Genomic DNA, 12,579 nt, shown 5'->3' with positions numbered 1-12,579 from the left:
CTGTGAATGGGTTTACCTCAGTATTATTTGAATTTGTTGCTAGGAAACCTGTGGGCAATGAATGCAAACTAAGAAAATGTTACGGACTTAAATTGATTGCAGACAAATTGATTACAGACTTAAACGATTATAGACTTAAATGAGTACAGACTTGAATTGGGTAGCTTTGACAACCAGTGAAATTAACTCAAAAAAACTTGTTTAAGGATATTCTAATGTCTTTATAATGTCTTTTTTTTTGGTCATTTTTGGCCACCCCACAGCATATGGAGCTCCTAGGCGAGGGATCAGATTGGAGTTACAGCTGCGACCTCAGCTGCAGCTGCAGCAATGCTGGATCCCTAATCCACTGTGCCGGTGGGGTTTGAACCCTCATCCCAGTGGCTCCCAAGACTCCACTGGTCCCGTTGCGCCACAGTGGGAGCTCGGGTCTTTTTTTTTTTTTTTGAGTGGAGACAAGTAGGACATTTTAGGCACCTCCTCTAACTCTAAACAAAATTTTGAAACCTTACTAGTAGGTGAGAACAAAGCCAGAGTAGAAGTTAAATAGCAGCTTTTGCCATGCATTGCAGCCACAAAAATTATTATTCAAGTATTAAGGCATAAATTTGACAGGATGTGAAAGTCATTCTAGGCTCTTCAACAAGAGTACCTAGGAGCTTTTTGAGTTAAGGGTACCCAAGGGTCAGATTTGGCTTGGTGTGTGCCTCTGTCATGATATAATTCTTCTTCCAGTGTTTCAAATATTTTCTTTTTTGTCCTTCTCTTAAAATATGCATTTTCTGAATATTACTATAGACAGCAGAACGGAAAGGTTTTTGAACTAGAAGTCAAGAAATGGACTTAAGAGCTCACTTTTAGACCTCTTAGTTGTTCAACCATGTGCAAGTCATTTATATCTCTTTCAAACATTTAGTTACTTAATTTATAAGCTGTGGTGATGAAACTGCTTGCCCTAACTCAGGATTGTTGAGAAGAGTAAATGAGGTATTTATTATTACATCTATTAGTGTTCTCATATTAATATTTACATATTAATAGTTCAAAAAATGTGGGAAAGTGCTTTGAAAACTAGTTGTAAAATATAAATGTAGTGAGTAGTTACATTTATGGTTCTTGTTTTGGATCTCTGGGTTTCATCCGCTGACTGTTGCATTTAGTGCCTATATTACTCCTTGGGTACCTGCTACTTGATATGTTTATTATTTACCATGTCTTTGTTCTGCTGCTTCAAATAGACAGCATCTTTTGAGGACTGGGTAAATTCAAAACAGTTGACCCTTGAACAACACAGGTTTAAACTGCGGGGATCCAATTGTACATAGATTTTTAAAGGTATTACTACAGTACCACACACTGTGTGATTGGTTGAAATCCAGATGTAGAACCAAGGATACAGAGGAACTGCTATATGGAGGGTCAGCTGTAAATTACACTGGGATTTTTTTTTTTTTTTTGGCCATGCCTAAGGCATGTGGAAATTTCTAGCCCAGGGACTAAATGTGCTCCACAGCTATAACCAGAATCACAGCAGTGACAACTCCAGATCCTTAACCTCCTAGCCAGGAGGAAACTCCTGTACTCAGCATTTTGACAACATGGAGAGTCAGTGCCCCTAAGCCTTGAGTTGTTCAAGAGTCAAGAATATTTAGCATAGTGGCTTGATCATTTATAATTATATGAACGTTTATTGATGTTTGCGCAGGTAACAAACATCAAATTTTATAACTTTGTCTCAGCAGGCTTTATTTTAATATGTTTAAATTTGACTTAAATATTTTCTGTAAAATGTTTCACTTACTAAATCAAGGACTTTTTTTTTTTTTTTTTTTAAGGCCTTCACAGAGCTTCAAGCTAAAGTTATTGACACTCAACAGAAGGTGAAGCTTGCAGACATACAGATTGAACAGCTCAACAGGACAAAAAAGCATGCACATCTTACAGATACGGAGATTATGACTTTGGTAGATGAGACCAACATGTATGAAGGTGTAGGAAGAATGTAAGTAAAATATATCCTTAAGGGGGTTATCTTGGAAGAGGTTTTGTCTGGATTAAATTGTAAAATTTGTTCACTTTAAAATTTAAATTAAAATATCAGAGTAGCTTTAAAGATTGTCTAGTCAATATCTTCTTTTTTTTTTTTTAAATGAGAAACTGATGTCTTTAATTTTTTTTCTTTCTTTTTTTTTTTTTTTTTTTTTGTCTTTTGTCCTTTCCTAGGGCCGCTCCCACGACACATGGAGGTTCCCAGGCTAGGGGTCAAATCGGAGCTGTAGCCGCCGGCCTACACCAGAGCCACAGCAACGCAGGATCTGAGCTGCATCTGAGACCTACACCACAGCTCAGGGCAATGCTGGATCCTTAACTCATTGGGCAAGGCCAGGGATGGAACCCGAAACCTCATGGTTCCTAGTCGGATTCATTAACCTTTGAGCCGCAATGGGAACTCCTAATTTTTAACTTTGAAGTACATTTTTAAAATATTTATTTCCCTGTTCTTCTCTCTACTTACGTACATAAGCGTGTAACTTGAATGATAAAAACATGATTTGTTATGAAAAGATGTTTATAGTAGTTTTATGGGTGAAGATTGATTTAAGCAGTTGTAGTTTTAACCTCCCCTTAGCAACCTAATTATTAGTAGTCATTCACATTATAAATCTTTTAGTTGTTTGACTAGTGTTGTGAAATAAAAATACTCAGTTGTCATTTAAATACACTCATTCTGTCATACATGAGAAATCTAGTAAATCAATTTACCTATTGTTCTAATTATTATTATATGATTAACCACCTACATTTCACTTTTTTCCTTTTAAAAATATATTACCCTTATGGGAGTTCCTGTCGTGGTGCAGTGGTTAACAAATCCGACTAGGAACCATGAGGTTGAGGGTTCTATCCCTGGCCTTGCTCAGTGGGTTAAGGATCCAGCATTGCCCTGAGCTGTGGTGTAGGTCTCGGATGCAGCTCGGATCCTGCGTTGCTGTGGCTCTGGTGTAGGCCGGCGGCTACAGCTCCGATTTGACCCCTAGCCTGGGAACCTCCATATGCCGCGGGAGCGGCCCTAGAAAAGGCAAAAAGACCAAAAAAAAAAAAAAAAAATTACTCTTTTGAGAAAAAATAGACCTGCTTTTTGTTTTCTAAGTAGTTAAATAGGAATGGAGAAGCCCTTAGCTACAGGTCACATTCCATCACAATGAGCTCAAAGAGACAGATTTTTTTTTTTTTTTTTTTTTTCTTTAAATAAGTAAGAGAGGTACAGGAGGAGGGTTTTCTGAATTTTGGTCTTTGAATATTACTTACTAAGTGGACCATTACTTAAGTTTGGAGATCTTTTAGTTAGAAAGGAATTTGACCTCAGTCTTAGGATGACTTGTTTTGTGATTGATTGGAAGGAAGCATAACATGTGTAACATTTAGTAATGGCTTTGGAATGACATCATGAGAAATAGATCCTACTCTTGACTAGCTAATCCATATCTTTCTGGAAAAGAGATAGAATATGATAAACTGATTTGCTTTCTCAGAATAAATAATATACCACAAATAAATTTTATCTCCAGAGTTCATATTTTTCATTTTAGCTTGTTTTAAAAGGAGATTCTGAGAGTGTGTTATTGGGACACAAATTGGAATGAGGACAGAGTAGAACCCTTGAATGTGTCTATGCAGTGTGAACTGTGTTGTTGTATTTGCTATGGGATAATTTTATCCTTAATGTGAATATCCTTAAGTCTTAAGCTTTTCTAGCATGCTTGTTAATGTCGCACTTGGATTTCACATCATTACTTTAGCCTTTGTTCAAAACAGCTAAAGAATCTCTTTCCAGAATAGAAAAATTCTTTGATTATCTTTGTCCTTTCGATCTACAGTGAAGTTTTAATTTTTTATTAGAATAATTTAATTTATTAAACATTCTGCAGAAATGATAGGAGAGTTACTTTTTTTGCGTACTGCCCAAAGTGCTCCATATATGTTGTATTCCACACAAAGAACTGTAGAGTTTAAAGACTGGGATATGAATTAGTTAATGGTGGAGTTCCCGCTGTGTTTCAGCAGTAATGAACCCAGCTAGGATCCATGAGGATGTGGGTTCAATCCCTGGCCTTGCTCAGTGGGTTATGGATTCGGCATTGCCATGAGCTGTGGTGTAGGTTGCAGACGTGGCTCAGATCCCTTGTTGCTGTGGCTGTGGTGTAGGCTGACAGCTGTAGCTCCAATTCGACCCCTAGCCTGGGAACCTCCATGTGCTGCAAGTGCGGCCCTAAAAAGCAAAAAAAAAAAAAAAAAAAAATTAGTTAATGGTAGAACCCCTGTTCTACAGATGTGTTTACAGATTTGTTTCATGTAAATTATGCTTCTTAAATGTGTAGTTTTAAATGTTTAGATAAAGTGGAATACTTAAATGGTTTCAGACTGGTTCTAAATTTGACTTTTGTATTTTCTGCATCTCACTGGGGGGGTGTGAATTTGAAACTTGCATTTGTAGGGGCATGTAAGGTAGTGTTTATTGTTTGGCTGGAGTATTAGTGCCCTCAGGAAGAAAAGACTTGCTGAGTATTAGTCTGGTCATGAGTTCTCCTTCTTGATGCTAAACCTGAAATATCTATTTCTGCATTTATAGTCTTGAGTAATCTTGAGTATCATTGTGATTCACTTCTTTAATTCTAGTCTTTACCTTCATTTGACTTTTCTTTTTCCTTTTTAATATTATTTGGAAGTTTTAATTAGAATACTAAATTTTCTCAGTTGTCTTAAAATCAATAATTACGGAATCTAAAACAGTATAATTTTTTTAGAACCTGCAGTAGATTTATGTCATCCCTGAAATTCAGGCCTCATTGTGTCTAGCTCTGGACTATTGTAATAGCTTCTTAACTGTTGTTTCTGTCTTTATTCTCTTGGTCCAAATGCTTTCTTCATACATCTGCCAGAATTGATCACGTCATTATCCTTCATAAAATCTTCTGTTTTTCTTTACTTGCCCATGGGAAAAAGTCTAAACTCATTGGTCTAGCATTTACCATTATCATAACCTGTCCTTAATTTACCCTTCTAGCCTCAAATCCCACTCTTTCTATTCTCAGGTCAGCACATAGATTTCATCTCATAGATTTAACTCCATCCGTTGGTTTTGGGTTACCTTTGAGAAGGAATTTGAGTCTCATGTGGGTTTAAACATGTTTTAATTGATTAGTGATGTCTGTCTCGGGGTGAGGTAGAAGAGTAGTAGCACATATACCCCAAATTATTATCTCTACCCTTGCTGCATAGGCTTCCTCACACATGCCATGTTTTTGTGCTTTCTTGATTTTGCTAATTCTGTCCTTGGGCTGCAGGATCCTAGTTTCTCTTGTGAAATTTGCATCCTTCAAGACATAATTCATCTTTTCTCAAGATTTTTCCATCTTCCCTGGCAGCTTATTCACACTTTAAGTGATACCAGGAATTTTGTTCCTGTGGTTAGTAGAGCACATGGGCGGGTGGGGGGGCTGGGGGGTTGGGGGGTAGGGGTAGAGGGCAGAAATGGACAGAGTTTGAAATGGTATTGTCTCCTCAAGTATGTTGTCAGCTCTCTGAGACCATATACATATTTATTTTTGTTTTCTCAGTTCTCAGCATAATGTCTGGCACAAAATAGGTATTAAATGTACATTGATTTGAATTGAATATGATTCTCTTGTCTAAAATAACTGCATTTTCTTTTGGTTCTTTAGAAAGAAAATGTTTAGAAAGTGTCAGTAAGGATTGGAGTTTAGGAGTTCCTGTTGTGGCTCAGTGGTCACAAACCTGACTAGTATCCATGAGGACGTGCGTTCCATCCCTGGCCTTGCTCATTGGGTTGAGGATCCAGTGTTGCTGTGAGCTGCCATGTAGGTTGAAGACGTGGTTTGGATCCCAAGTTGCTGTTGCTGTGGTGTAGGACGGCGCTGCAGCTCTGATTCGATGCCTAGCCTGGGAACTTCACATTTTGCAGGTGTGGCCCTAGAAAGACCAAAAACAAACAAACAAACAAACAAACCAAAGAATTGGAGTTTATTATGCTGTTTGTTTATTTATTTATTAGCTGCTCCTGGGGCATATGGGAATTACTGGGCCAGTGACCCAAGATGCTACAGTGATCCTTAACCTATTGTGCCACCAGACAACTCCTACTTTTTATTTTATTTTTTTATGGGTGCATCCAGGCCATATGAAAGTTCCTAGACCAGGGATCAAATCTGAGCTGCAGCTGTGACCTACCAGTGCAGCTGTGGCAACACTGGATCCTTTAACCCACTGTGCTGGGCCAGGGATCGAACCTGGCCCAGCACAGTGACTGCAATTGGATTCTTAACCCACTGCACCACAGAGGGAGCTCCACAAGGGGACTCCTATTATGCTGTTTTAATATACGATTCAATAAAGATGAAATGATAAAAGTAACATATTTTGGAGTTCCCACTGAGGTGTGGGATCAGCAGTGTATCTGCAGCACTGGGATGCAGGTTCAGTCCCTGGCATGACACAGTAGGTTAAAGCATCTGGCATTGCCACAGCTGCAGCATAGTTTGCAACTGCGACTTGGATCTTACCCCTGGCCAGGGAACTCCGTATGCTGAGGGGCAGCCAAAAAGAGGGGGAAAAAATTTTTTTTAGCTAAGGTCGAAGGAATTGTTTATGACCAAAATCAGGTCCTTTGACCTGACAGGATTCTTCATTAAATCTATTGAGAAGTTTGACTAATTCTGAATGCCAACCAGTTGCAGAGGTGGTCAGAACTAACAAAGTAGAAAAACCCAAGCCTTTAGAATTACTTTGGGGGCAGTATAATCCTTAGAGAATAAAGGCTGTTTTATGCAGAATAATACCAATATAATTCTATGTATTTTACCTTCCCCATCCTCACATAGGATGGAAGTCAGGTTTTTTTTTTTAGGGTATGCGATTAGTTTACAAAGTCATTGCAAGCCCAGATTCCTTTCCAGCCATGAGCACGGAGAAAATTGTGGTGTTAAGTACTTCTTACAGATGGCTGGTTTTGGGGTAAAACAAGGAAAATCAAGCTACAGGGTAAGAGATGATGAATTGGTATATACCGTAAGCCCTACATATTCGTTGCTCAGAGCTATATATTCCATCCTGTCTCTTGGCTTGTTGCCAGCACATTTTAGTTCTCTTACTTCATATTCTTTGGAGAGGCTGTTATGTAGCCTGATACTACTACCACCAATTTCTAGTTTTGCTGCTTAAGCTGTTTGTGAGCTGACCTCACTATACTGCTTTGAGAACTATGATGAAAGTTACAACTGTGGAATGATCTGTCTGAATAGTTGGAAGTGTTTGTCTTTGCATCTTTCTAGCATGCAAGGAGGGAATAGACACAGATCCTAAATAAATGTTACATGAATGTTTGTTTGTTTGTTTCTTTTTTGTGTGTGAATAACAACCAGTTTATAATGGTTTATGGGAGTTTTCTTCCTAAATTTTGCATAGTAGAAGAGTATTTTTTAAAAATTGGAATTAGATTTGAAAGTGCACATAGATGACATTTAGCAATGACAGTGTTTGTAAAGGCCATCATTGGAATTAATGTCACATTTATTTTTATTAACAATAGGTATGATCCAGACTCTAATTTGATGTTAGGTCCATTATCCTAATATTCTTTTGCTTAAGCATTACATAAATAACATCTGGGCTTTCTAAGAGAAATAAATATCAAGCTTTTTATTTTTTTAATATGGGAGGAACTTGAGTAGATTAGCCTTTGAGAAGAATGATTAGTGCCTTTTTAAAACTTGAACCTAACTAAAAATAACTTTGTACCATATTTAAACTAATTTAGCAGTATGCTACCATTCTGCAGATATTTTTTACATTTAAGGAACTAAGAATGAACAATGGTATAAATCTACCAACTAGATAAGTGTCTAGCAATGCAGAAATTGCTCTTTGGGAGCAGTGTTGCTATTTCTACTTGTTGAAGTAATTTGATGGTTGATCTCTAGTGATTGAAAGATCCAAAAGTATAAAACTTAAGATAAATGTGGCACAGGTAGAAAATGAAAACAGTAGCTACGTTCCTGATAGGAAATAAAATTAACAACAACAACAAAAAATCTAAATACCGAGCAGTTTTTCAACTAATTAGGATGTAGAAATCTGAATTGGGTGACAGCTTGGTTGAAGTGCCCTTTGTTTAAAATATTATGTTGCTTTTGTTGAGATTTTAATTGTTAGTGTGAATGTTGACTTGTCATTTGAGTTGTGACATTTAGAAAAGCCAAGATGAAACATTTGCAGTTTGTCTAAGGTTGGCTATGTTAAATATTAATAGAAAGGAGTATAGTCATTGCTACCTCAAGTTTTGGAACCATTTTACAGTTTCCTGTTGCCGTAGAGGTGGTTTTCCAGTCAATTTGAAGTAATTTTAAAGCTGATGATATAGTTGTGCACTATTTTATTCCTAAGAGATTAGGCTGTAAACCACGTATCTTGGTGTATTAAACATTGGTCATAAGTATTATTGATATAGGAAAAATAGTTTATGTTGTTCTTTCTGGAACCAAGTTTGGATAATTTATTTAATGCTTCCTGTAGGAGAAAAAAAAATGCAGGTTACTTTTGGTGTGAGAGCCACATAGCAATTCACATTTATAAGCTCCTTTTATATTATCTTTAAAGGTATTAATCTGTATTTTAGATTGGAGAAAATGAAGCAAAGATAAAATAATTTTCAGAGGTAAGAAGGAATTTTTTAGTCATTTTTTGGATTTTATTTTAAAGGAAGAGATTTGGTATTGAGCTGCTTTTGCTAATATGACCCACCCTTCGTGTGTTTTTATATAGAGCCGTATAAAGTCATGACTTTGATTGCTCAGAGCTCTAAGGGGGAAAACATCTTTTCCTGTTGTGTAGGGAAAAATGACTTCGGTTTTGTTGATGCTGAGTACGTATGTAGCCTCAGCTGGGCATAGTCTCCTCTTCCGCAGATGTAGTACTCTAGGGAGGGGAGGTTTTTGAGTAATATTTTTAATTTCCTTGAGCTGTCAGTGATTTAAAAACTCGGTGTTGATTGTAACTGCTGACTGCTATTTAGAATGACATCACTGTTTTTATGCCGGGGAAGTTAACAGACATTTGTGTAGGAATTACATAGCCATGTTTCTTCTGCAGAAGAGTACTTGTAATAATTCTTTCTTCCCCTCCCATGTCCTTCAGAATCCAAACAATCTCTCTGAAACACTGGAAGTTAAAAAAAAAAAAAGTTATGCTAATTAGAAGTCTATTGTATGAAAGGAGGAAGAAGTCTGTAATGCTTAACTTGGGATATACAAACATGCTAAAATATTTTTATTTAATTTGCCCCCCCCCCACTACCCCTTTTAGGGCTGTACCAGTGGTATGTGAAAGTTCCTAAGCTAGTTGTTGAACCAGAGCTGCAGCTGCAGGCCCACACCATAGCTACAGCCATGCCAGATCTAACCCACAGTGGTGGCCTACACACCACAGCTCACAGCAACACTAGATCCTTAACTCGTTGAGCCGGGCCAGGGATTGAACCCCTGTCCTCATGGATACTAGTCTGGTTTGTTACTGAGCCACAACCTGAACTCCTAATTTGTCCTTGCTTAAAGTTGCTTAGTTTAGACTCAAACTTATTTAGAAGACATAAGTGTAATTGATTCGTTTTGTTACCATTACTTGGAAGACTTTGCTTCTGCATTTCCTAACATCAAAAGGCCTGACTTTTTTTTTTTGAAATCTGCTTTCCTTGCATGAAAGTAGCAAATTATTCTATAACACAAGAGGATGCTATAATATATCCCAATTGATAATAAGCAAGAATTAATGTGGCTAACTGAGGGAAGGGTAAAAAGTTACCTTGTTGTTCCCATGTAAATAAAAAAAATAAAGATAGCAGTAATCTTGAACTTCATTACTTTGTCATTGGGGATTTGGGTTCTTTAACTGACTCAACTCTAGCTGAATTTGAAGTAAAAAACAATCACTTGTAAGCTGTACCAAGATTTTTCTGATTTTAGCTGCTACTTATCTCATAGTGGCAAATTTAGGAACAACTTGCCATCTAATCTGTTTGAGAGAGGACTAAAATGTTCATGTCAAGAAACAGAGTCTACTTAGTGAGCCATCCAAAAAGGAACTCGGAAAAATGATTGGCCTAGAAGGTACGAGTCAGTCCATCTTTATATGCATACACACTTGGTGATAACTTACTGTTACCCTTTTCTTTCTTGTCACTTATATCAGAAGTTGCTGTGAATTACAAATATCCTTTGCCCAGATGGAATAATTAGAATTGCAGTGTTTTGCGTGCACCATTAGTGTCTGTGGTTTTGTAAAGAATGTATGCCCACTTTATTTTTAGAATTTAGGTTTGAACAGGCATTTCTGGGAGAATGTTATCTTATTTTCCTGGCCATAAACAAAGAGGTCTACCACTTCTTGTTCTAAGGAAGATCAGTTACCTTGAAATGGACCAGGTTACTTGGATGGCTTTGAAGAGGATTTTAAGTGTTCTTATATCAAAATTTGCACGGCAGCAGGAACCCAGTATTGCAAATCTATCTTTAAATTGATAGGAGCATGACTGCCCTAAGCCAAGCCTTTTTTTTACATTGTTTGGCTCAGAGTTGAAAGATTTGGATGGCAGTATGTATCCTATATGTGTATGCCTGAGTCCCTTGCCCTTGTGCCAAAATATGTTTATATTTCTCTCTGCCTTTCTGTTCTGTTTTGGTACCAGGAGTGTTCTGTACTGTTTGTGTCCTTCAATACTCATTGGATAGTAATTTTTGTTTGTTTGTTTTGTTTTTTAAGGCCACACCCATGGCATATGGAGGTTCCCAGGCTAGGGGTCTAATCAGAGCTATAGCTGCCAACCTAGGCCACAGCCACAGCAATGCCAGATCCTAGCCATGTCTGTGACCTACACCACAGCACACAGCAACGCTGGATCCTTAACCCACTGAGCGAGGCCAGGGATTGAACGCATAACCTCATGGTTCCTAGTTGGATTCGTTTCTGCTGCACCGTGACAGGAACTCCAGTAATTTTTTAAATTATTATTTTCTAGTGGTTATAGTTTATTTAGTGCTATATTTTAACCTACTAGGAAAATAAAGGTCACATCTTGGAAGAAGTTGGAGCATGGCTTGAAGCTTTTGTGTGGAAATGTTTGGCATTTGATGAGGCCAGAAAGTGGTAAACATCAGAGGTGATTATTTACCAGAATACTTAGAATACCAAATAGTGACCAAAAATAAGTGCCAGGTTTAAAATAGATTAACATACTACTGTTTCTTTTTCAGAAGTCATAGTGTGATTTAAAAATACACTGTGGTTTTTAATTAGCACAAGTGGAACCTAGTAGCGAGGGAGCTCCGCATCTGGAACAAGAGATGTTTACCTGCGATTGGGTTCCTGAAGGGCCCATGCTTTGAAATAATTCTGGTGAGTTCCCAGAACTCATCTTTTCTGACTTATGTGTGGCATGTAGTAGTTTATCTTTCTTTCCTTCTTGATGGACTTTCTTCCCTTGCCTTTTGGAGTATACCTCCTGGTTTTCTTCATTTCATTGGCCATTGCTCCTCAGTCTCCTTTACTGTTTGCTTTGCTTCTCCACTTCCAGGTATTACAGTGACCTCAGGGCTTGGTTCAGCCTTTGGATTTTTTTCTTCTCTCTTGTATACTTGATTTCTTAGTGATCTCATCCAGGCTTATCTCTTAAATGCTTTTATATATAGTGACAACTCCCAGCATTTTATCTTGGGTTAGAGCCCGTCCCTGAATTCCAGATTTGTGTATATCCACCTGCCTTCTGGTTTTTTTTTTTTTTTTTTTTTGGTCTCTTTAGGGCCGCACCCATGGCTTATGGAGGTTCCCAGGCGAGGAGTTGAATTGAAGCTGTAGCCACCGGCCTATACCACAGCCATAGCAACACGGGATCCAAGCCGTGTCTTCGACCTACACCACAGCTCGTGGTAACACCAGATCCTTAACCCACTGAGCAAGGCCAGGGATCGAACCCTCAACCTCATGGATGTTAGTCGGGTTCGTGAACCGCTGAGCTACGATAGAACTCCCCACCTGCCTTCTTTACATGTCCATTTGATAGTCTGATGGGCATGTCAAAACTAACTTTGCCAAAATAAAATTCTTGTTATTTACAAGTAAATCAGTTCCTCCCTCAGTCTTTCTTGTTTGAGCAAATGGCTTTTCTATTCTAGTTCTTCCAAATCATGACATCATCCTTGACTTCTCTACTTCAATCTTACTTTCAGTCTGTAAGCAAAGGCTCTGTTTAAATTTTGCCCAGAATCTGAACATTTTTACTTAACCCCAACCTGGTCTAAACTACCATTGGATTATTGCATTTGTCTTTTTATTCGGCTCCCTGTTTCCATCCTTAGCACTTTATAGCTGTTCTCAACTAAGCAGCCAAAGTGATCCTTTTAAAACATAAGACACATTACTCTAGCCAAAAACCTGCAGATGGCTTTTATGTTTTTATTAGTTAAAACAATCAAAGGCTTTTGTATTTGCTAGTCTTTGTGAATGAAGCCACCT

General features: G+C 37.8%; 1 protein-coding gene across 2 annotated transcripts in view; it reads left to right on the top strand.

Annotated features, from left to right (window-relative positions):
- PFDN1 (prefoldin subunit 1) overlaps positions 1-12,579 on the top strand; it is a 66,296-nt gene that overhangs the window by 1,258 nt on the left and 52,459 nt on the right. For both annotated transcript variants that reach the window (XM_085014789.1, XM_005661736.3), the window contains exon 2: positions 1,836-2,002. In XM_085014789.1, the coding sequence (XP_084870915.1) occupies positions 1,836-2,002 (167 nt within the window). The remainder of the gene's footprint in view (positions 1-1,835; positions 2,003-12,579) is intronic.

This window comes from Sus scrofa, chromosome 2 (genome assembly GCF_054392235.1).
Source record: "Sus scrofa isolate SSC_HxYL_T2T_F1_AM1 chromosome 2, Sscrofa_HxYL_maternal_Yorkshire_Landrace_v2.0, whole genome shotgun sequence".
Lineage (NCBI taxonomy): Eukaryota > Metazoa > Chordata > Mammalia > Artiodactyla > Suidae > Sus > Sus scrofa.
Note: the sequence above shows the minus strand (reverse complement) of the source record. Positions and strands in the feature narration are given on the sequence as shown.